Below are 25833 nucleotides of genomic sequence, written 5' to 3'. Positions count from 1 at the left end.
TCAACTCTGCAAATGTGTGGACACTTCGTGTGAAATGGTTTGACTTTTCACTCCGAAACTGGTTTACACTGGGTCAGTTGCCCATGTTTTTAGGTGTGTTTTTTCTCTGAACAGCAGAAGAGAGTGAGTGAAATGAATGCAAGGGTCTTCAGGGACATCAGGAAGGGGTGGGAAGAGCACTGGATTGAGAGTCAGGGTTCCAAGTTCTAGCTCTAGCTCTGCCATTGGTTTGCCAAGTATCTTTGGTTGAGTCACTTCTCTTTCCTGGCAGCTACTCTGTCCATAAACAAAAGATTCAGACAAGAAAAATGCCATTCCTTTTAGCTTTGATATCCTTTGATTAGGTAAAAATCCTGCGTGAATTTTAGTTGAAAGGAGAAAGAAGAACACATACAAAAGTTTAAGTCAGGGGTTTATAATCAATTTACAGACCTTTACAATGGAAAAATAGAAGCTTTTCCTTTTAATTTTTGAGAGACAACTTATTGGATGAAAAATGTGCATACAAAATGCCCAAGCATTCAGAATTATCACCGAAGTTCTTGGATTTTCTTGGGCGCAATTTTGGCCAACAACATTTAGAACAATCAAGAAGGTACGCTGGGCATGGTGGCTCACGCCTGTAATCCCAGCACTTTGGGAGGCTGAGGCAGGCAGATCACTTGAGGCCAGGAGTTTAAGACCAGCCTGGCCAACATGGTGAAACCCTGTATCTACTAAAAATAGAAAAATTAGCCAGGCGTGTTGGTAGACATCTGTAATCCAAGCTACTCGGGAGGCTGAGGCATGAGAATTGCTTGAACCCGGGAGGTGGAGGTTGCAGTGAGCTGAGATCATGCCACTGCACTCCAGCCTGGGTGACAGAGCAAGACTCTACTTCAAAAAATTTTTAAAAAGTAAACAGGAAAAGAAAGTAAGGGGAACAGGTCTGGTGGTAGTGAGTTATCTCAATTCATTGTTCACAGTCAGTTACAGATCAAATTGGTTGTTCCACTAAAAAAAAGAAAAAGAAAGCAAAGGGAAGATCATCTTGAAAAATCCCATCACTTGCATGATCAAATATTTGCGGAGTTTCTCCGTGACAGAAGCACTATTTGTTGACTGGCATCCAGCCTTGGTTTTTAAGAGTTTTTACAATGTGTGAGAGTACCTCCTAGAACTTTTGAATTAAAAAGAATATTTAGAGACCATCTACTCCAGTAACTGATAACTTTTTCTAGATCAAGAACCTTTGAGAATCTGAGATCAGCTGAGGACTGTAGGCCAGTAGTTTGGGGAGGAGAGTGACACACAGTTTTGCATCGTTTCAAGAGGCCCACACCCAAGTCCATCTGTGACAGACCAGTAGGTTAAGAGCCTCCAGTCTTTTACAATGAGATGAGAAAACCAAGGCCTGAGGAAAGTGACAAAACTTTTGTGATGTTAGTTTGGTTCCTAAAGGGAAGGAAGCTAATCAAATAAAATCTCAATATACAGGAAAGCTATGTGTCCTCAAAGCATCTGTCTGAGAAGCATGAGAACGAACTATAGGCTTAGAGAAGGGAGAAGGAGGCAAAGTGACTCAAGACAGAAAGATGTGACTTCAGAGGGAACACTTCTCAACACAAGGAAACTAAGTTCATTCCCAGAAAGATAAGAACAGAGGCATAGGCCTGCCTTGAGGATCAAAATCAGAAATAGAAGAGGAAGCTGTGATGTAACCTGCAAGAAAAAAGAAAATTTAAATGTTAAGATACTCAAGTAAATATAGGAAACATTTTCCTTTGACTCACTCAGAAGGGAAATCTCTAAATAGAGGGCATTTAACAGCTTACGGGATGGGGAGAGACGTTGGCTGCAGTACTTACAAAAATAAGCAGCAGGTATTCTCTCAACACTCATGTTAGGGAACTGGCCGGGCATGGTGGCTCACACTTTCGGGGGCCAACACAGGAAGATCTCTTAAGCTCAGGAGTTCGAGACCATCCTGAGCAGCACAGGGAGACTACGTCTCTACAAAAATAAAAACATTAGCCGGGAGTGGTGGCGAGTGCCTGTGGTTCCAGTTACTTGGGAAGCTGAGATGGGAAGAATGCTTGGGTCTGGGAGGTCAAGGCTACAGTGAGCCATGATCACACCACTGCAGTCTAACCTGAACAACAGGAAAAAAAAAAAATGGGTAAGGGACTAAGACCCAAAGCTAAAGTGTGTACCCTTATGAAAGTGTTAGGAGAATGGAGCATGTCAGTAGAAAGTGCCAGCCACAGGGTACTGGACAAATTAAGGTGACCTGTTGGTCAGCATCTCTCTCTAGCTCTTCTGATATCTTCCTCTGGCAGAACACAAACCTCGAAGGTTGGGGTGTGGTGGAGTGTGCAGAACTTGGAGTCTGAGAGACAGATGTTCCAATACTAACTGTTCACATTCCCAACTCAGACATGGCAGGTCTTCGTTTTCTCATTTGTAAAATGAGGTCAATGTTGAGCACCTTCTTGAGTTACTATGAGAATTAAATGAAATATAATAGAGATGAAAGCAGCTAGCACAGAGCCTGTAATGGGATCATAAATAACCTGTTGTGTGATGTCAAGGTACCAGGGAAATGAAACAGAAGTAGTTTACTTTATCCACCTTACCCTGTTCCACCTAAGAGAGAAAATGGTGGCGGGGGGCGGTGGGGGGGGAGAGAAGAAAATAGAGAATGGGAAAATCATTTTACTTTGGGTTACACAAATCGAGAATTTAGAAAATTTGGAATTTGTGCTCCCCAAATTAGTTTCTTCTACCTTCAGTATAAAGGCATAAGTTATTCTTGGAAAACCTTTGGTTTCTTTACACTTGAATATGTATCTGCCATTACTCCCCTAACAGTCTTATGAAAGAAAGAGAAGACTGTATGATAGTCTATGAAGAGAAGGCTGAGCATTGGGTGAATATTTACTGAGCATGTAAGTTTAGTGTTGTAATCAGATTCAAATTACAACAAAGTTAATGTGTTGTCTATTGAGTGATTAGCAAGGAGATAAAATCTAGGTGGTAAGCAGTTGAACTAGTTGTTTGTAATTCATTTTATATTTAAGCCGTGATCTTTTTCTCAGTAAACTTAATAAGATAACTCAGTGGAGTCAGAGGCTGTTTAGAGGGTGCTCTGGTGATTTCCTGAAGCTCACACCCAGGAGACTGAATCATTCGGGCCTTTCTACTCCCCTGGAAGAGTTTGCCCATGATGTTCCAGTAGGTACAAATCTTCTGTGACTATTCTGGGGCAGTCACTTGGGATGCTTCCAGAAGTGAGCACTTCAGCCATATCTGGAGGCTGTAGTCAAAAGCCTTCCCCCTGCCAGTCTTCAGTAAGCAATGAGTAGAGTGCTGCCTCCCTTAAGCCAGCTCAGCCCCTGCCCACTCCTACTTCTTAACCCATAGGACAGGCACATTGCAATCATGGAGCGTTAAAGCCAAAAAGGACATTTATGTAAATTATGTCCAATCCTCTTATGTATTTTAGAACTTGAAGTCCTAAGACATTAAGCATTTTGTTCACAAGACAATCAGTTAGTACAGAGCATGATCTGGAACCCGGATTTTCTCACTGTCCCACTGGGAGGTCAGGGTAGGTCATGAGAAAGGTGGGGTGGGGTCTGAGAAGACTTGGGACGTGAGACGACTAGAGGAGTGCCGTCTCTGTGAGACTTGGGCAGATTAGGGGAGCAGCAGAGCCTCGCGCTGTTTCTAGAGGGGATTTGGGGCCGGGGGAAGTTGAGTTTCTCTGTCCTGTCCACATCGTCAGGACTTCCTGCTGTTCTGTAGCCTGTGTGCAATTGATTTGGGTCCACAAGGCCTTGGCGCACACCCAAAGCTGGAAGCGGATGCTTAGTAGCTCCGCAGTAGCGCCAGGTGTTCTGTGGATCCAAAGGGATTAACAGCTCCAGGGAGGCTAAGATCTGATTTCTGGGGGATTTCTGTGAACTGAAAGTAGAAGGGCAACAGCAAGGACGCGTGCAGGTTCACCCAATTGAGGAGAATGAAGCAAGCACTCCAGGCCAGGAGAGGCGACTTGTGTACAAATACAGAAGAAAGCAGTTTCTAGATCACGGACTATCATCTGCTTACTATTAATGGGGGAAAGGAGGGAAGTGCAGAGTGTGTGTGTGTGTGTGCATGTGCTGGGCTGGTTGTTTTGTAAACAAGTGAAAAACTAGAATGCCATCACCAGAGTCGGCAATGTCCTTCGCATGAGATATACTCCCTTTATTCTTAATCCTAATGAAGTCCTTGTTAGAATTTGTATCTTCTTTTAGGCTTAAATAAGGGCAGACCCTGAGGACCTGGGGAGGGTTCAGAGCAGCATTGTCTAATAGAAATATAATGTGAGCCACATGTGTGATTTTAAAATGTTCTAGTAGACACAGTAAAATGGAACAACTGAAATTTTAATAATAGATTATAACCCAATATATCTAAAAATTATTACTGAGATTGTACATTCTTTATTTTGTACTAAGTTTTTGAAATCCAGTGTCTGTTTTTACACATAACACATTTCACTTCATACTTGCTACATCTCAAGTGTCCAACAGCCACCTGTGGCTACTGGCTACCATCTTGGACAGGACAGGTCCAGAAGAAGCACTATGCAAAGCTGTAAAGTGGTTAGAAAATGGGGACAGGAAAAAAAAAAACATACCTAGAGGGGAAAAAAAAATCTGAGGATAACAGCCTGCAAAATGAAGGGCTGATTCTTGTGATGGATAGTGATGGTTTCCATTTCCACTGAGGGTCTACCCCCATGCCGTGTCTCCATCCCCTGAAAAAAAAAACAAAACAAAACTGGTTTACATTTCAGTTATATAAGCTATTTCACTGAAATCTAAACAGAGAGAAATTGAGTCTTAGCTAATAGAATAAATGTTTATCTTGACTTCTTCCTTCATTTATTCAACAAATGCTAAGTGAGGCACTCAGTCATCCCTGCCTCTCAGGAATGGGGTTAAGTTTGTACTATACAGATGTTAAAGCTATGATGATGATTATCCTTAGCTTGGGGTATGGCCTGAGACCAAGGAAGGTACAAGGTGGGCCATCAGTATCCCTTTTGGTACTATAGTTCACAATTAATGATTGGATGCTATTGCCATACACCGTATCTTTTATATAAGGAAATGTCTTTGAACACCTAGAGTAAAAAGTATTCAAGAAGAGAAATGATAGATAGTGCCTGTTTTCAGACAAGGCAGAACTTGGGTATTGCTATCATGGTTACACAAGCAATCTAATCATGATTCAAGAGGGAGGTGGCAGGTGGTATATGGAGATTAGACGTCAAAGGGCTCAGCTCTCACACTACTTTGTGCAAACCTCACAAGGTCAGGTCCCAGCCACCTGGCAAAGGCCTAACGTCCTGAGACATTGTGGAAGAAGCATGAAATGGGCCCTTTCATTTTGTCCCTTCCTTTACTTCTGTCAGAGTCTGAGGTGACTTGTTTGAGTGATTGCAGTTTAGGAGGAGTTTAGAGAACTCAAAGACTCTTCCCAAAAGGACAGGAATATAGAAGTGGGACTGGGCACAGTGGTTCACACCTGTAATCCCAGCACTTTGGGAGGCCGAGGTGGGTGGATCATTTGAGGTCAGGAGTTCGAGACCAGCCTGACCAACATGGTGAAACCCCATCTCTACTAAAAATACAAAAAAAAATTAGCTGAATGTGGTGGCCCACGCCTGTAATCCCAGCTACTTGGGAGGCTGAGGCAGGAGAATTGCTTGAACCTGGGAAACGGAGGTTGCAGTGAGCCCAGATTGTGCCTGGGTGACAGAGCAAAACTCCGTCTCAAAAAAAAAAAAAAAAGTAGTGCCTGGGATGGAACTCCTCTGAGCCTTAAATTCCTTATTCTGCACTCCTCAAGTCAGAGGGTTAGTACAAAAGTCAGGTATGTAACGGACCTATATATCCTTGTAAAATATCAGGTTCTTTTTACTGTATTTGATTCACTTATCCTGTTTTCAGCACCAAATTGTTTGCCAGATAATTGATTCCAGTTACTCCTTTGGGATGAGTGAAGCTGAGTGGAAGGATGCTAAGTTTCTGTAAGCTATGGAGATCTTGCCAAGAGATTGTCTATATCCTCTCTTTTTTTTTGTATTGCATTTGACCTGAGCTCATGAGGCCACCAGCTGGAATTTGGAAATATTTTATTTTTTATGAGAACTTTTGTTTTCATGAGGTGTGACCCAGACCACCGGTCTTGGCATACTGTAGCCAAAGAATCTCAGTGTAGGGCAGTTGAGGTCCTCTGCACCCTTGCTGCCTAAAGTTGATCTGTGAACCAGCAGCCTCAGTACTACCAAGTAGAAATGCAGAATTTCACAATACAGTCCAGGTGTATCAAGTCAGAGTCTACATTTTCACAGGGTCCCAAGTGATATGTATATATACATTAAAGTTTAAGAAGGATGGCTCTACAATATCCCAATTAGTTAGAGTCTACAGCAGCCTCAGCTTAAACAGCTGCCATGGCAGCCAACTCATTTCCTCTTGTGGCAGCCCCTTGTATTGTTGGATTGTTTGGAAGTTCTCCCTTCTGTCATGTTAAAATCTGCATATCATTATCACCCACTCAAGGTGCCCAGAGTAAGTTTCATTCTTCTGAAAGCCCACATAGAAGTTACTTGGAAATGTCCATTTCTTTCCTTTGTGATACGGACACCTTAATCCAGAGGCGGCGAGTGGAGTGTGGGTGGTAAGTGGAGCCACACGAGGTCGGCTCCCAGTCACCCGGCAAAGACCTAACATCCAGAGTCATTGCAGAAGGAGCATGACATGGCCCCTTTAGTTCTGCCTCTTCCTTTGCTCCTGTCAGAGTGCAGGGTGACTGGTTTGAGTGGTTGCAGTTTAGAGGGGGTTTGGAGAACTTGAAGAGGCTTCCTGAAAGGACAGGGGTATTGAAATGATGCCTGCAATGGAAGTTAGTCCTGCAGGGCTTGCTAATGGATGAAGACATTTCCAGTGGAGGTGAACAGGAGTGGGTGGTCTGGTGGAGGGGAAAGAGCAGTGAAGCCACTTTACCTCTTACTTGCTGTGTGATATTGAGGAATGCACGAAACCCCTTTGAGCATCAGCTTCCTTGGTTGTTAAAGAAAACAATGACAAACCCTGTCTTTCCTGACTCCAGGGTTTCTGAGGGACTCACTGAAGATGAGGTCAATGAGCACACTCTATAAAGTAGAAGATGGTCTGAGGATGAAAGACAAGGTCAGATGGGACAATAGATGAAGCCAGGAGAAAAGCCTACCACTGACTTGCTGTGTAACCTCAGGGGAGGCTCTCACTCTCTCTGTCTCTCTGTGAAACAAGTGGGTCATACGCAAAAGATTTCTAAGTGCGCGTCTAGAAGGCCCTGGAATTGTGGCCTATTGCTTTTTTTTTTTTTTGAGACAGGGTCTTGCTTTGTCACCCAGGCTGGAGTGCAGTGTTGCAATCATGGCTCACTGCAGCCTGAATCTCCCTGGCTCAGTTGATCCCAAGCAGCTGGGACTACAGGTATATGCTGCCACACCTGGCTAATTTTTGTATTTTTTTCATAGAGACGGGGTTTTGCTTTGTTGCCCAGGCTGGTCTCCAACTCCCAGGCTCAAGCAGTCCTCCTGCCTTGGCCTCCCAAAGTGCTGGGATTACAGGCATGAGCCACCATGCCTGGCCGAACTGTTGCTATTATTGCATGTTACCTGGAGGATTTTTTCAAGGTTGGCTCTTCAGGGTGTTTACTTAGAAAAACTTCCTAGAGCTTAGAACTGAATCCTCTCTGGGGGACATGGTTCTAAACATTCTTCCAGTGAAGGCCTGGCCCCTGCAATGGAAGCCCCACTCAAAAGGCAGGTCTGCTTGACCATGTGTTTCTGTGTCAGCATGTGGTACCTGGGTTGGTAAGTGAAGAGTGACAGTTTTGTCACACACAGTCCTATTTCTGGAAGCAAGCTCTGTCCTACAAGCTATCTGAACTCATCTCATACCTCACCGGAGTGTGTCATTTGCAGATTTTTCCAGGGGAATGATCTTGGTTGATACTTCAAATCTTACCAAGGAAGTTTTCAAAATGTTATTCCCTTTTCTAAGTTTCTGAAATACAGCAGACCTGATGGTTCTACGGGCCTGCTCTGCTAGAGGGGCCTTCCTGTCAACAAAATAACCAAAACTGGCTTTGGGTTCAGCAGCCTTCCCTAGATACTTACTAGCCGAGCGTGAGGGGACCAATATGTGTGAAGGGACATGGCTAAGATGGCCTTTCTGTGTCTCTCTCCTACCAATCTGGGGACCCTGTGTTGTTCATCCTCACCTCACTGCAGCCATGTTTCCAGTTTCCCATTTCATTTCCCGGATGCTTGCTTCTAACTCTACATTTGCGTTTTCTTCTGTGCACCCACCGTGTTGTTGTGGAGACTTGGTGGCCATAGGCCGCCAGTATCCGGTGTCATCCAAGCGTGATGGTGTGGTACGTGGATTTGCTCATGCTTTTATTTTGAATCCTTTCCAATGTGACATCTGCTAAAATGTCTCCCTTATAATTTGCTTGGTGATCACAGCTTTCTCATCATTCATTGAGAGCAGGACCTGATCTCACAGAATCTGAAAAGAGCTATGTGGTAAGATGCCTGTTGAATAAGACTGCAGCCTTTCCAAAGAGAATTTTTACTGATCCTGCTTTTGGAATCTAGACTAGAATGATGCCTGGTTAACCCACAGAAACATTATTTACAAGAATTCTGTGGCTATTATAGTAGAACGAGATGTTAGGCCACTCCCTTACCCCCAGCCCCTGGTAAAGAGCAGCGGAATTTATAGACAATATTTCTACTTTGCCTATATGTGGGATTACATTAATGTATTAGTGCATGATCGGGGATACATACTTGCATTTCTACCCTAAAGTATTCCATTTGTAACAGTTACTCACTAATTACAGGCTTTTATGCTGCTTCCTTTTATTTTTATTTTTTAATATTCTTACTAAATTCCAAATTCTTCTGTATCTTACCTGTTTTTCCATGCTTACGCCTGGATCCCTCCTGCACTCCACTACTGGAATATCTATTTTTTAACCTGGATCTTCAACTCTGTTTTCTCCCTGGACTTATGTGCTTCGTCTGGAATGTTACATCTCTTCCTCTCTTTCTTTTTTTTTGTCCCCATGTTGACTGTTTTATTGGGGTTTCTGGATATCTTGGGGCCACCTCACAGGAAGCGGTTTGCAATGAGATCATAAACATTGCCGAAAAATCTGTTCATTACTGCAGCACTGTTTCTCATCCCCTTGACTTTCATCACAAGGTATCCCCTTCTGACAATAAATCATCTTTAATCATTTCTCAGCAACCTCAAGCCCAGCAGCGAAGAGTCACCCCCGACAGGAGTCAAACCTCACAAGATTTGTAAGTACTCCTGGTGAACTTCAGTTCTCATGTTCCCAGAGAACTGTTGGTCTTAGAAAGCAGGTCACTGGCTGAATATGGGGCAGTTGTTTCCAGAAATGAGTGAATTACTCCCAGGTTCTCTCCTAAGGGTTTCTAGTGAAGGACATGTTCCGCATCAGCCGAGGTGAAAACAGGTGGCAGGTAAATAAAGGCCATCATAGACTGCTGGGAGAGAGAGACAGGTAAAGATTAACTGCTGTAGAATGGCAAATGAGAGCTGTGCTGACTGATTTCAGTGCTAGTGTAGCAGGAAGTTAGAGGAAGAAATGGTTAATTCTGACCAGCCATGAATGAAAGGGTTGCTTCATTCATTCATTCATAAAAAATTATTGGATACCTCCTATGTTTTAAGCACATAGGAGAAAACTCTGTGCACAGAGAAAGAGAGATTTGGACCAAGCACTGAAAGACAAATTGGTTTCTGAGAGCTAGAAGAGGGAGGAAAATATCTTCCCAGAGGTGAGGACCACATGTGCAAGGGCATAGAGTGGGTGTATTTGGAGAACTTGAAAGGGCCTGTGTAGCTGCAGCATATGCTTCATGGAAGAGATAGAGATGAAGCCCAGAGGTGGGATGGGACCAGATGGTAGATTCCAGAATGCAGTTGAAGTAAGTTTGGATTTTATTCTGTTGGTACTAGGGAGCCACTGAAGGTTTTTGAAGTAAGGAACATATTGATCATATTTTGTTTTAGGGAGATAACTCTGGCAACAGAGTGGAGGGTAGATTTCATAGACCAGGGACAAAGATGTTTGTTAGAAGACATCAATCCAGCTAAGAAGCCATGAGGGCCTGAGCCAGGACACAGTGGGCATTTTGTAACCGTCGAAGTGAGTATGATTACCAACAGAGATAGAGGTAAAGAAGCCTAGCCAGCCACAGAGACAGAGAAGGGACAACAGGAGGTGCCAGTGAGGGTCTAAAGACGTTCGCTTTCACAGAACAGCTGCAGCATCTGGTCAGCAGTGTCACCTGCCCAGAGAGGCCAAGAGTGGGAAATGAGAAATTTCTACCAGGCATTTTCCATGGCAACTGGAAAAATCCCTGGTGACCTCTGATATGGCAGGGTTGGTGTTAGTAGGGGTGGCAGCAGGTGCTGTGTTAGGAAGGGTCGATGGTGAGTGGAAGGCGGGGGGCTATAGATCAAGGAAATAGCAGAGGCAGGGGAGGTGTTTTTAGGGTGCAGAGACAAGCACATTTGTACCAGAGTAAAATGTCAATTAACGCAAATAAGATCTAAGTGAGGCCAGGTGCTCACAGCTGTAATCCCAGCACTTTGGGAGGACAAGGTGGGTGGATCACGAGGACAAGAGATCGAGACTGTCCTGGCCAACATGGTGAAACCCTGTCTCTACTAAAAATACAAAAATTAGCTGGGCGTAGTGGTGCGCGCCTGTAGTCCCAGCTACTCCGGAGGCTGAGGCAGGAGAATCGCTTGAACTCGGGAGGCAGAGGTTGCAGTGAGCTGAGATTGCACCATTGCACTCCAGCCTAGAGATAGATCAAGACTCTGTCTAAAACAAAAAGGAAAAAAAAAGAAGTAAGTGAAGGAAGAGCCCAGGAAGGGGGTTCAACATGGCTTGGAGAAGGGACCTTTCTTTCCTCATGTGTGGGAGCAGAGGCAGGAAGGTGAGTGGAGGCACAGAGACTTAAATCTGGAGGGGAGGAGGATTAAGGTGCTGCGCACAGCAAGCTTCCAACTCCAGAAGTGGGGGTAGAGTGAGAGCTCTTGGCTGAGCTGGGGACACCAGGATTGGCAGGAGAGCTGGGGGAAGGACCCCATGGGACAATGTTCTGAGGAGTATGAGGTTCATCCCAAATTAGAACTGACTGGGGGACCCAAGCAACAAGAGTGTGGGACGTTGTCCAGCCAGTCTCCACTGTCTGGGAGTGAAAACAGAGAAGCAGATATTGGAGTTATTTCCCAGGGCTGAGGCTGGCAAAGCAGCCATGGTGGGAGTTAAAGGGCCCAGGCATTCTAAGAAACTGGCAAGAGCATGTTTTGGGAGGCCAGTAGGGGACTCCAAATTGAGTAGGAGACAGCAGGCAAATACAGAAACATGAAAAAAAAAAAAAAAAAGTATTTACCAATTGGAAATTGATCTTCATCTCTTAATTCCTCATTTGAGACCTTCCTTCTGGCAACCAGATCCATCCACCAAATTATCAATACGTTTGGATAAATATGGAAAGTAAAGTTGTCCCTTTGGTTTTAGCAGAGAAGAATGAACCTCTCGTTCCTGGGAACTGACTCCACTTGCTTGTTTCTAGTCTTTCTTGCTCGCACACTGGAATTCATTGACATCTACTGGAAATGGTAGATGATTGGCCCATTTACAGTTTTGCCTGCTACTGTTGTGTCTCAAAATAATAAACAGAGTTGTGAAGTTGGTGCATAGTAGGTGCCTCTTATGTATTTGTTGAAGAAATAAATAAAAACAAAGCTTTTCCTTGATGCCAAAGCAAGGATCAGATTTCACCACAAGCAGTTCAGCTGTCTGCAGTGGCTGTTAGAACAGACAAAACAGCATAGACCCAATGCCTTAGGCCAACTAGCAAGTAAATAAAAATCTTGCCCTCAATGCTCACTGGGATAGAAGAAAGAAAAAAAGCTTTCAAGGGTTTCAGAAAAATGACATCCACATTTAAAAGCAGTGAATGAAATGTGTTCAGGCATGTAAAGAAACTCAAGATGGTTTTGCTAAACAGTGAAGCAATTGGAATGTACTTTTAATAGCATATATATAGCTATTATATGTATTATATATGGCTATTATACACACACACTTTTTTAAAAAAACAAATGTTTTATGTTCTCCATTTGTATGACCAGAATATAATGTCTCTGGGCCCAAATAACTTCTGATTGTGCTTCATAATCTACATAGATTATCCTATGTTAAGGAAAAGGTTTGGTTTACTTTAAAGCAGGGGTCCCCAATCCCCAGGCATTAGCACCTGAGCTCTGCCTCCTGTCAGATCAGCAGTGCATTAGATTCTCACAGGAGCACGAACCCTATTGTGAACTGCACATATGAGGGATCCAGGTTACGCCCTCCTTATGAGAATCTAACTAATGTCCCGATAGTTTCATCCCCAAACCATCCCCCAGACCTCACCCCGTCTGTCGAAAAATTGTCTCCCGCGAAACCAGTCCCTGGTGCCTAAAAGGTTGGGGACCACTGCTTTAAAGGCAGAGGTTGGCCGGGCGTGGTGGCTCACGCCTGTAATCCCAGCACTTTGGGAGGCCGAGGCGGGCGGATCACGAGGTCAGGAGATCAAGACCATTTTGGCTAACATGGTGAAACCCCGTCTCTACTAAAAATACAAAAAGTTAGCCAGGCGAGGTGGCGGGCGCCTGTAGTCCTAGCTACTCAGGAGGCTGAGGCAGGAGAATGGCGTGAACCTGGGAGGCGGAGCTTGCAGTGAGCCGAGATCGCCCACTGCACTCCAGCCTGGGAGACAGAGCCAGAAAAAAAAAAAAAAAAAAAAAATGCAGAGGTCGGGGTAGAGTGGGAGGTGCTCTAGATAAAAAGGCTTGGCTGTGGTGACCAAATGAAGCTAAGAGGACTGATCATGGCTTGCTTGTCAGAAGTTCTCCATCCATCAGCCTTAATTAACTTATATGTGGAATGCATCTCTGCAAATGCTAAGTTATTAGGGAAATAGTCAATAAAATGCTTTTATCCCTACTGATAAGTAGGAAACACTACTGAAATGTTGATTGAACTTGAAATGGAGTTTAAAAATTCATTATTTAATCCTGTCAACATTTGAGTCACTTACTATTCATTTTTTTCATGTATAGATTTAGCTATCAAGCATTATATAGCTATATACCACAGAATGATGATGAGTTGGAACTCCGCGATGGAGATATCGTTGATGTCATGGAAAAATGTGACGATGGATGGTTTGTTGGTAAGAATCTCATCATGCTTTTCTTACTAGTTGTGTATTGAGGGAATAACAGGGGGCGAAGAGCCATGCAAAAAGCAAAGCAATCTTCTCTGCACAGAAAGAAGAGCCTTCTGAGCTTTTTACAACCTTGGGAATTCTGGGCCACCAGTCTGTGTTGCTATTAGGATGATGTGGATGTTGCTTATGTTGAACCTGAAACCAAATCTGCACAGAAGAGCAGTAGTCAAATTTATTAATTGGGTTTCCATTTATTTTTTATTTTTTTATTTTTATTTATTTATTTATTGAGACAGAATCTCGCTCTGTCGCCCAGGCTGGAGTGCAGTGGCGTGATCTTGGCTCACTGCAACCTCTGCCTCCCAGGTTCAAGCAATTCTCCTGTCTCAGTCTCCCAAATAGCTGGGACTACAGGCACCTGCTACCACGCTTGGCTAATTTTTGTATTTTTGGTAGAGATGGGGTTTCACCTTGTTGGTCAGGCTGGTCTTGAACTCCTGATCTCAGGTGATCCACCCGCCTCGACCTCCCAAAGTGTTGGGATTACAGGCGTAAGCCACTGCGCCTGGCCCTAGTTTCCACTTACATTTATATTGTGCATGTGTCTATTTTGCATCTGGAAATTTTATCTTTAAAACCCTTGTGAAATAACACAAGAAAATTTTTGACTGACCCTGTGTCTCCACCATGAAACTCAGGCATATGTGTAGACATTCTAAAGACCTTGTTTCCTCCAGGCTTTCAGTAGTATTAATCAAAGCAGCCTGCTTAATTAAAGGATTTGCCTGTATAAGAAGGAGAGAGATCAAACTTATTGAGATTCTGTTACAAACCAGACACTGTGTTTGTTATGCTTTTATTGACGTTCTCTCAACAAACAGCCCAGTAAGATAAGAATTATCCTCATTTATCAGATTCAAAAACTGAGGCCCGAACAAGAAGATCACCAAGGTAGCAAATAGTGGGGTCAGGATTTGAACTCAGGCCACCCATCTCTCCTGAAATCTGTGTTCTTTCTGCTCAGGCATGCATATAATGTTGGGAGATATTGACCCACTCTTTGCCTCAGTTTCTCCCCATAGAAGTGACTTTACCTTCATCTTCTTTCCAAAGACCAGCCCTTCCCTGATTTTTCTGGCAAAGCTTTGTTAAAGCAAAGTAATATCAGGACTGGGGTGGTGAGGACAGCAAGACCTCAACATGAATGAGAAGTCAGAAAGATTTACTTTGTGCTCACCAGCCTCTTAGAGAACTACCCCATCCTCCCAAGGTCCACAGAAGCCCACAGCCCTCACTACCTTGAGTCGTCTGTTCATTAGAAATCAGGTCTGAGGCCGGGCGCGGGGGCTCACGCCTGTAATCCCAGCACTTTGGGAGGCCGAGGCGGGTGGATCACGAGGTCAGGAGATTGAGACCATCCTGGCTAACACGGTGAAACCCCGTCTCTATTAAAAATACAAAAAATTAGCCGGGCGTGGTGGCGGGCACCTTTGTCCCAGCTACTGGGAGGCTGAGGCAGGAGAATGGCGTGAACCTGGGAGGCGGAGCTTGCAGTGAGCCAAGATCGCGCGGCTGCACTCCAGCCTGGGTGGCAAAGCGAGACTCCGTCTCAAAAAAAAAAAAAAGAAATCAGGTCTGAGAAGTCAATGACCACTCCAGGGCAGCACAATCCAATAGAAACACAGTGTAAGCTGTGTATGAAATTTAAAATGTTCTAGGAGCCACATGGAAAAGAGTAAAAAGAAACCAGTGAAATTAATTCTAATGTATTTTGTAAACCCAGTGCATTCAAAATGCTATCATCTGAACATGTAATCAATATTAAAAATTGTTAGTGAGTTATTTTACAGACATCTTTTCATACTAAGTCTTTGAAACCCAATGTGTATTTTATAGTTAACAGCGCCGCTCGTTTCAGACTAGCTGCATTTCAAGTGCTCAGTAGTCACACATGGCTATCATTTTAGAGAGTGCAGCGCTAGTACGCACTAGCTGTTAAACTCGTTCAGCAGTATGTTTTTTTAATGAGAACTTAGGTGTGGGAAGGAGCACCAGTTCTCTAACAAAGGCCTGCCAGGCAGCTGGGTAAAGGAAGTATTTTGGGATGAGTATCTTCCTTGCATCCTTGAACTCTTCACTCTTTTTTTTTTTTTTTCTTTTTTTGAGATAGAGTCTTGGTTTGTCACCCAGGCTCAAGTACAGTGGCATGAACTTGGCTCACTGCAGGCTCTGCCTCCCAGGTTCAAGCAATTCTCCTGGGTCAGCCTCCCAAGTAGCTGGGACTACAGGTCAGCATCACCACGCCTAGCTAATTTTTATATTTTTAATGGAGATGGGGTTTTACCATCTTGGCCAGGCTGGTCTCAAACTTCTGACCTCAAGTGATCTGCCTGCCTCAGCCTCCCAAAGTGCTGGAATTGCAGGCGTGAGCCACCCTGCCCAGCCTCCTTGGTCACTTCGAAAAGTAGCGTTTTCAAACTACAAATAAAGTAGCCTAGCAGAACTCATTTTTCTCATCCATAAGGAAAGATGCTAACTAGCTATGTGGCCCTAGGCAAGTTTCTTATTATCTCTGGACATTACCATCTCAGTTCTCTAGCCTTCTTAGCCATTCTCCGTAGGAGTTCAACTAGATGTTTTAGGTGTCCTAAGCTTTAATATATTTTTTTTAGCTTAGAAGTTTCACTTTGGGTACTAATTCCAACCCACTAGTAGTGGCTGCTTGAGATGTTGTGTGCAACAGGATTCCGAAGCCAAATCTAAGCCAATTGTGATAAGGGTGCAATTATCAAATTGGGATATCTGCTAAAGAGAGGATAATGATGACACAACATATATCTGCCACTCCTGCTTTAGAGAGAGAATCCCAAGGGAAGGAACTAGATTAAGGATCAGCAGTGCTGCCTGTGGAGCAGCCCAGGAAGGGCTTTGTTCCCAGATGGCTCAGTGCTCCTGGCTTAGCAGGAGCCGTAACAAGGTTAGTACCAAAGATAGGGACTCAACTGGGGGCTTAGGCACAAGCTTGATAGGAATTTCCTTTTGGTGGGTGGCCATAGTCAGTGGGCTTTCAGAAACTGCATGGTTTAGAAAATCTAAATCCCAGGTATCTTCTTGTGTCAGATAAATGTGTGAATTCCTCCACAAAGCAGAAGTGTTGGAAAGAGCAATGGACTGGGAGTCAGAAGACCTCGGTTCAGATTCTGCCTCTGATACTTACTAAGCGGTGGGACCTCAGACATGTTACTTCCACCCTCTGAACCTGGGTTCCTTCTTCTGAAAAACAAGAGTACTAGAAATGCCTACATTGCTTACCACCCAGCATTATTTGGCAGCCTAAGTGAGACAAGATAGGGGAAAGGACTTTGGAAACCATATGGTGTTCTCTAAGCTGCAGGACTGTTGACAAGGGGCGTTTGAGCAGACATCCCTGCAGCGTGCTGTCTCAACTCAAGTGAGTGGGTCTTCTCACGTTTCGTATGTGTGTGCTTTTTTATAGGTACTTCAAGAAGGACAAGGCAGTTTGGTACTTTTCCAGGCAACTATGTAAAACCTTTGTATCTATAAGAAGACTGAAAACCATGGAGATTATTTTTATTGGAGGATGAAGCATCATTCATGAACCGATCTTTTTAGTTGAGTCAGTAGGAAAATTAATACAGTGGATAAAGTAAGAAGCAAAAGACAGGGACAGAGAAGTGTTGTGTTTAAAACCCAAGCCTGTCTAAGGTTACTGTGTATTAGACAGGGCTGAACTAGTGTGCTGAACAAGAAGAATTGAGACAAATTGTATTTATTTAGCCGCTTCTGGGAGCCACTCCAGCCTTTCCCCTCCCCTCCACCTCTTGGGTAATCTGACCTGAAGCATAGTCTGGGATCAGAGTTAGCCAGAAATGCCTCCTCCTGCCCCAGCCTTAGAGAGCTTCCATCTCAAAGGAATCATTGATCCTGAAGGCTTCAAGCCCAAGGATGCACCAAGACCCCCAGCCTACATTTCCCAGCTCCCCTGGAGCCAGCTGATCCTCTAACTGCTGGAGGTCAGTCTGGGCTGCCAATACTGTCCCCTAGACAAAGGTGGAGTCCCCCAAACTGCCCCAAGACCAAATCCCTCACTCAACCTGCTGAGGTGTGGATGGGGAAACGGAGGCAAAACTTAGGCACCCACTGCATTCAGCCTGCTGTGTAGCAGTGCCGTTGACTGCCCTGGTGTTCAGACAGAAAAGCACACAAGGTTTGCCCATGAGAACTGGGGAGCAGATGGCCAAGCAGATAGGTTATGTCTGTTTTCTGAGTGATGAAGTCAGGAAGCCCTGTGGCTCTGGAGGCCACTTGTGGTTCATTCTTTTCCCGTATCCTTGGCTTTTAGAAATGGTTACCTTCAGGACAGCGCAGCTGCATTTTTCAGAGCACTGTTGCTAACCTTTCTTTTCTGGCTTGTGTTTGCCTGGGACAGTTTGGAATTGGGAGGCCTATTCTCATAGAAAACCAAAAATGATGTTCATTCATTCATTTAACATACAGCAATATACGCTGGCTGCTGGGGGGACAACCAAAAGCAAGACATGCCCAGGGTTTGCTGTGGCTCCAGATCTACTCCCTGTAGGAGTTCAAGGATCACACAAAATGTAGTAACCAGGGTTGTGAATCTGAGTACACCCTGGCAAAGCTTCTCTTCAGACTGAAGCAGCAATTCTGCCACTACCAGCAGCAACCAGGACGTCTGTTCTTTGTGGGGGCCAGATCAGAAGAGAGAGGCTCCTGTGACACCTGGGGTGCGTGGTCACAGCTCTGTCCAACTCAAGGACGTTTATCGGCCTCTCTTAGACCCCCGAGTGAGACAAATGCAGAAATGACCCATTCCCTGCCCACCAGGAACTCGAGGTGATTGGGGAGGCAGACACAGGAAAATGAACTTAATCAAGAGAGACTGTGATAAGTGCTGAGAAGGGCGTGAGGGAGGAAGAGATGAATTTTCCCTGGAGGAATCCTAGAAAGCATTGTCATATTTCCCATCTCCATTAGCTCACTTTTAAACAACTAGGGTGCTGGAAGAACCTTTGTCTGAGGGTAGTTCATAGCTGGAAATACCTGGAATATTTTCCAGAGTCTCCAAACTGTCATCTTCCCCCACAGATACACATCCAAGCTCACAAATAGGAGTAACAATTATAGGCGGTAGGGTTGTATACAGGAAGCCCTGGCTGTCTGCATATAGCTCAGAATTACCCCAGGACCATTGTCCCAAAGTCTAGAGTCCTTACAGGTAGGCAAAATTTGTTTTCAATGCCTGTGGCTCAGCTGCTGTCACAAATACCCATCTTAGGATCCCACCAGCTTCCCACCCTCCACCAGACAGCCGCAGTACCCTCACTTTCTCCCTATTGTTCTTTCAAATCCTGTTCTCAGGAAAGAAACTGCCACTAATTCATTCACACTGAAGTGTAAGTGATTGATAATAGGAATGAGTTACCTCTTCCCACAGACATTTGTTTTTAAGTATGACAGAGCAGGGCCTTAATCCCAAGGGAAAAGGCTATGGCCCTGGAGGGGGTGAGCTTTCTGGGTAGAAGGAGACGTCCTGATTTTCCTTAAGACCCAGTAAGAGTAAGACGTATTGCTTTGGAAGGTCTGCTCCACCATCTAAGAGCACTGGTTTGTTGTTGTTGTTGTTGTTGTTGTTGTTTTTTTTTTTTTTTTTTTACTGTCTCTGAGGGAATATAGTAAAAATGCATATGCACGTGCAATTTGCACGGCAGCATTTCACCGATTTTGGAATGTATTGGCTAATGTATTTCCTGGTCTTTAGATGCAAACGATTAATAACACTATCTTATCTAATAGTTTTTTGAGGGGTGCTTCTTGATTAAGTAGGTAATTTTGAACACCTCTTTAAATACAGCTAGAAAATAAAACCAATTTGTAAAGCCACATTTGCATATGATGCCAGCCTCACGCATTTGTATATCTCCAGAAATTCAGGTATGCCTCACCAATTTGCCCGTCTTTAATGAAATCATGTGTTAAAATTTGCATCACGTCGCCTTCCTATGTATGATGAAACAAGGAACAGAGGTTTCCAATTGCTCTTTTGTCTTCAGACATTTAGTAATATAAAGTACCTATTTTTATGCTGAAATGTTTATACAGGTTTATTAATAGCAAGTGCTACTAACTGGCGGCATGCCTTGCAACACATTTTGATATATTAGCCATGCTTCCGGGTAAAGGCAAGCCCCAAACTCCTTATCTTTTGCAGTCTCTCTGGGATCAGTAAAAGAAAAAAAAAAACATCATGTGCTTAGGAAGTGGGACTGTAAATATGTATATTTAACTTTGTATAGCCCATGTACCTACCTTGTATAGAAAAATAATTTTAAAAATTTGAATGGAAGGGGGTAAAGTAAGGAAGTCATGAAGTTTTTTGCATTTTTATTTAAATGAAGGAATTCCAAATAACTCACCTACAGATTTTTAGCACAAAAATAGCCATTGTAAAGTGTTAAAATTTACGATAATTATTCTATTGGGGAGGGAAGGTAACTATGATCTCAGTTATAGTTTTTTTCCTTTTTAATTTCATTATTTTGGTTTTTTGGTTTTTGCAGTCCTATTTATCTGCAGTCATATTAAGTCCTATTGCTAGAATAGGTTACTACAAAAAAGATTATATTCTGAAAGAAAAATAACTGACATATATAACCAATTAATTTAAAGTATTGCCATTTAAATTACACACTGAGAGCATGTCCTATGCAGACATAGATTTTTCTGTTCGTTTATTTTTCTTCATTGCAGTGGATTGATTTGATAAATAGATGTGTTGAATTACTACATTTGCTGTACATATTATTTAATAAACTTTATTCAGAATTGCGTGGCATATGTTTGTTCTGGTCATTCATTGTTTCTTTCCTTCCTTTGTCAAGCTTCTCAAATGAGGCTTAAATTCACTGCTTCAATTTCTCATACCGTCCTTTCCATTCTTAATCATTTACCATCTGCCTTCTGCCACCTCCTTGAAGACACCACTTCTTACCTTACTTTTTTCTGAATAACCAAACTCCTGACCCTCTGAATTGATTGATTACTGTTGACCATTTTGCCATTATTTCTAAAATATGTTTGTATTTGTTCTGATAACAAAAGTAATGCACAAATGTCTTTAAAAACAAAAGTAAAACATTATAAAATATGTATAACGGGTCTAGATTTGCTGTATAAAACATGGGTATGGGAAATGACATAGCACTTTGTTTTTCTAAATAAAATTAATCTGGCTGTGAGTCCTCTCTTGGTATGGGTGGGCGAAAATGCAATCTGTCCTTTTTCTCCTCCAAACCAAATGTGTTAAGGCACTAGGCATGCAGTCTCCCCTGGCATCCCATGGCTACAACTACCGCCATCTTAGTCTGGGATGGGGTCTGCTGTACACAAGGCACGGATCTGTCCCCTAATAGGAAAGCTCACGCCTCTACCCTTTCTCCCTGGGTTCTGTCCTCCACCTCCAACTAAATGCACCAGTTTGCAATGCTGCCTCTGGAGTAACTCGGTGTACCTGGGCCTCAAACAGGTGTAGGAGAGGGGCCTAACAGTCTCTTCTTTCAAGGGTCTGACAGTCTTTAACACTAGGCCCTGAATCACAGGCCCTATGAACCCTTGTCTCCAACAAATCCGTCAGCTTACCCCCTAACTACTTTTAGAAGCCAACCACTTCTACCATCATAGCCCAAGCCGTTTTCTCTCACCTGGATCATTGCAATAACTTTCTAACTGGCTTCCCTGCTTCTGCTCTTGCCCCCTCTAGTCTTGTCTAGACAGAGCAACCAGAGTGATCATCTAAACGTTGGTCCAAAACCCTCTAGTGGCTTCTCATCTCGCTAATGTGGTACAATGGCAAGTCCGTAGACATACTGCTCCTCCCCTCCCCCTGACCCCTGAATTATCTCCTTCATTCCAGCCACACCGCCCTCTTTGTGGCCTCAGACTCATTAAGCACATTTGAGGTTTAGGGTCTTCATGTTTGCAATCCCCTGGAAGGCCCTTTCCCCAAGAGCTGCATGGTTTTCTTCCTCCTTTAGGTCTTCCTGTTGTCTTCTCAATGGGGCTTTCTGTGACTACTTTACATACATTTAGGAAACTAGTGTCCCCACCCACTGCGTTCCATCCCCCTCTTCCTGCTCTGTTTCTCCATAACACTTACCACCATCTGAGATTTGTCTTCACAAGCAATCCTGTAAATTTGGTGGGGTTAGTGACTCTGCTTTGCTAATATATGCCTGGTACCAAGAAGAGAGTCTAATGTGGCACTCAATCCTTTGTTGATCAAACAAACGGATAAAGAAGCCCTTGAGACCAGAGATCCTAGAACTCAGAATATGTTCTACCAACAATGAAAGAAGGGAAACCATTTTCTTACAGTGGCAGAAACAACGAATTAATCTTTCATATTATGCTGGTTTCATACAAACATAGAAAGTGAAAGTTCTGCGTAATAACACTCCTCACAGAGATCACTCCAATATATGGTCCTCCCAGCTTGCTTCTCTACACATACTAAACACACATGTCTCTAAAATGCTTTATGTAGTCTCATACACTTTTACTTTCCTTTGGTAGAACTTGGATGTGTTTCCATAACTTACTTAACCCATCCTCTATTGATGATGCAAGTATTTGAGGTTATTGCCAGCTTTTTACCACAACAAACAATGCTGCTTTGAGTAGAATTATTGGCTCATAGAGCAGGAACATTTCAAACCTTAAGAGATTTCCAAATTGCCTTCCCAAAAGTTCCAATTATACTCCCATGAAGTCCATGGAACTGTGTTTCCCACCACCCAGTTAAAACTCCTACATTGTCTGCTTCCATGAGTTGCTGCTCCTTGGTTCACCTGCTTTTGGCTGGCCAGCCCCTTCTTCATCCTCTTTCTAGATCTTCACTGCATTCTCAGCCCTCTGTTATTTTCTCTCAACACATGCTCCTGCGGAGAGCAGATCTCTCCCAATATAATTATGGCCCAAAGAGTCAATTGTGGGAAGGCCCTTTCAATGATTAAATGGTAGACGCCTAGGCTGGGCATGGTGGCTCACTCCTGTAATCCCAACACTGGGAGGCCGAGGTGGGTGGATCACCTGAGGTCAGGAGTTCGAGACCAGCCTGACCAATATAGTGAAACCCTATCTCTACTAAAAATACTAAAATTAGCCGGCCATGGTGGCGTGCGCCTGTAATCCCAGCTACTCGGGAGGCTAAGGCAGGAGAATTGCAGGAACCCACGAGGCAAAGGTTGCAGTGAGCTGAGATCGCGCCACTGCATTCCATCTCAAAAAAACAAAAACCTAACACTACTGCATTGACTGAGACATACCAAAAGGCGCTGGAACTAGCCTCAGTCAGGGGTTAATCCAGAGACTCAAACTCTCATCAGTATTTGTCTTATTCTTGGCGTTTTGTTTGGCTACATTTTCACCTACTGAATGCCCCAGTGGGAAACATGGTTGCAGGCTGCTCCAGCCTCCTTCTTCCAGCTCTCTGACTCCAAATTCTCAAGGCAAAAGTACTTTCCTATTTGGCTTTCCCTGAAAACAACTCCAGATGCTGGCAGGCCCAGTCTGGATATTTACCCTTCCCTAGACTAATCACTTTGACTAAAGAGGCAACTTTAGTTGTAAAAACCTTTGTGGCTTTTGTCTGGGCATGGCGACTCACACCTGTAATCCCAGCACTCTGGGAGGCCGAGATGGGTGGATTGGCAGCTCAACCAAAACCTCAAAGAATGAGGGAGAGGAATGGCCGGGGGAGGGGGTGTCTGCTCTAAGAAGGGGAAAAGGAAGCCGGAGAGATAACTCAATTGTCCACTGGACTTGGAGAGTTATTGTAACACACTTTGAAAATGGAACACTATTGTCCTGTCCCAGTATAAACTTCAGTGTAGCTGAAAGCAGGCTATGTGCTGAAGTTTTGCTAGCCAGGGTCTTGACAAGAATAGAGTGGGAGGAGAAATCCCAGAGGAGGCAGCCAATGTGACCAGGGGTGCACAGCACAACCGTATCTCATGCTAAAAATATCAGGACTCTAATGGAAGGGAACCAAGTTAATGTCTCAGAAGTCACAGAGGATGTTTGGATGAGTTGTACATGGGAGTATTTTTCCAAGTCTTAGCACACAGACACCACCACACCTGTCTCAGGAACACTTAACCAAGGTCTTTTAGGACAAATCAAAGAACTTATCACTAAATACAGGTAATTTTTGGAACAAATTAGCCAACAAAGTGGTTCAGATTGAAAATATTATAGAACATTTAAGATAAATCCATAGATGCAAAAATCCATAATGAGAAGTTGTGAACGACCGTGTGACGCTATGAAGTCTGTCCTGGAGGACAACTGCACTGGTCTTCCAGGACCCTCACTCTGGCCTTGTCAGGGGCAAAATACTGAGTAGATTAAGAGTCTCTCTACCCTCAGGGTTTACTTGTTTTTCAAGTAATATCTGACAAACAGACGAATCTGCAAAAGGGAGATCAAATCATCTTCAATAGTAGCATAATGTAAATTGATGATCTCAAAGCATGGTTCATGGTCCCTTTGGAATCTCCAAGCCCTTTTGAGAGATTCATAATGTCAAAACTATTTTCAAATCATGTGAAGGTACTTGTGGTAGTCAGTGTCCAAAGATGCCTCCAGTCACCGTAACCTCCTGGTATTCAGGCCCTTGTGTGGTCCCCTTCTCCATTCTATCAGGATTGGTTTGTGTGACCAGTAGAAGGTCACAGAAAAGTGCAACTTCCAAGGTAAGGTTGTAAAATCCTTTGTGGCTTTTGGCCAGGCATGGTGACTCATGCCTGTAATCGCAGCACTCTGGGAGGCCAAGGTGGGCGGATCACCCGAGGTCAGGAGTTCGAGACCAGCCTGGCCAACATGGTGAAAACCTGTCTCTACTAAAAAGACAAAAATTAGCCGGGCATGGTGGTTGGGTGCCTGTAATCCCAGCTACTTGGGAGGCTGAGGCAGGAAAATCGCCTGAACCTGGAGGCAGAGGTTGCAGTGAGCCGAGACTGTGCCACTGAAAAAAAGAAAAAAGAAAAACCTTTGTGGCTTTTGTCTCATGCTTGGATCACACACTTGGGGAGGAGTGGACTACAGTTTAGAACTTCTGGCCGGGCGCAGTGGCTCACGCCTGTAATCCTAGCACTTTGGGAGGCCGAGGCAGGCAGATCATGAGGTCAGGAGATCGAGACCATCCTGGCTAACACGGTTAAACCCTGTCTCTACTAAAAATACAAAAAATTAGTCGGGTGTGGTGGCGGGCGCCTGTAGTCCCAGCTACTTGGGAGGCAGAGGCAGGAGAATGGCGTGAACCCGGGAAGTGGAGCTTGCAGTGAGCCGAGATCGTGCCACTGCACTCTAGCCTGGACGACAAAGCGAGATTCCGTCTCAAAAAAAAAAAAAAATAGAACTTCTAAGTTCTGGTATTTTGTTGTTTTGGATAAACGCACGAATTCTTGAAAAAAGGAGAGGTATTGGAAAGAACAATGGGCTGGCAGTCTGAAGACGTGAGTTCAAAGACCTCTTAGGCTTACCTACTTTGTGAGACCTCAGAAATGCCACATAGGCTGTCTGAGTCTGAGTTTTTTCATTTAAGAGGGAAAGATGCCTGGACCAAAGTGAGGTTCTTCTAGGAAGGAGGAAGAAAAGGAAATTTGGAAGGCAACCTGCAATGTCCACAGCGGAGCTCCCCAATCTTTCTATTGCCTACTGTATACCAGCACTTTCCATGCATTATCTTTTAATACCACCTCGGTGAGGAAAGTATTCCTATCTCCATTGACAGGTGAGGGAACTGAGACTCAAAGGAGTTCAGCCCCAGGGTATATGTGCAAGTACATGGCTTCAGTCTGACTCCAAAGCCAGTGTCCTTTCCATTGATCACACTCTACTGCCTGCAAGGCACAGAGCTGGGACAAGACTGTGGACCAGTATAGCTCTGGATCACCTAAACTTTACCAAAAGACTATAACATCTTCAAAAGCTACCTCATTGAATAATAGTGATAACCATTTGATGAGCACCTACTATGTGCTTGAACACTGAAAGTTGCATTAAAGGTGTATGTCCCTCCTCGGTCAGTCTTCTGCCAGAGCCGAGACAGCAGTAATGCCATAGAAGAAATCTGCCAATTTCATGTCATCTTATTCTCCAGCACTCACAAACCTCTCAGAAGTGTGGTCCAGCCTCGAACCTGTATTTCCTGACCACCAGTCTGAACTCTTTGTCACCTGCACTGTAGCTCCCATATGTGGTGTTAATAGATCTGCAAAGCTAAAAGTGGACAAAAACTTGCACTCTTATTTTCTATATCAATTAAGAATAACTCCAGCTGCAATAACATACGGCCCAACGAATGCCAGCTTATGTGATGCAGATGTGTCTCATTATCTTGTGGAAAAGAAGACAGGGCTCTGGGTTCGTAT

The 25833-nt window shown here is 43.9% G+C and overlaps 1 protein-coding gene across 1 annotated transcript in view; it reads left to right on the top strand.

Annotated features, from left to right (window-relative positions):
• SORBS1 (sorbin and SH3 domain containing 1) overlaps positions 1 to 20237 on the top strand; it is a 204791-nt gene extending 184554 nt beyond the window's left edge. The window contains exons 31-33 of the mRNA XM_011999903.1: positions 9342 to 9400; positions 13251 to 13363; positions 16857 to 20237. Coding sequence (XP_011855293.1) covers positions 9342 to 9400; positions 13251 to 13363; positions 16857 to 16924 — 240 coding nt within the window. The 3' untranslated portion in view covers positions 16925 to 20237. The remainder of the gene's footprint in view (positions 1 to 9341; positions 9401 to 13250; positions 13364 to 16856) is intronic.
• The last annotated feature ends 5596 nt before the right edge of the window (positions 20238 to 25833 follow it).

The sequence above is a fragment of the Mandrillus leucophaeus genome, unplaced genomic scaffold (genome assembly GCF_000951045.1).
Source record: "Mandrillus leucophaeus isolate KB7577 unplaced genomic scaffold, Mleu.le_1.0 Scaffold117, whole genome shotgun sequence".
Lineage (NCBI taxonomy): Eukaryota > Metazoa > Chordata > Mammalia > Primates > Cercopithecidae > Mandrillus > Mandrillus leucophaeus.
Note: the sequence above shows the minus strand (reverse complement) of the source record. Positions and strands in the feature narration are given on the sequence as shown.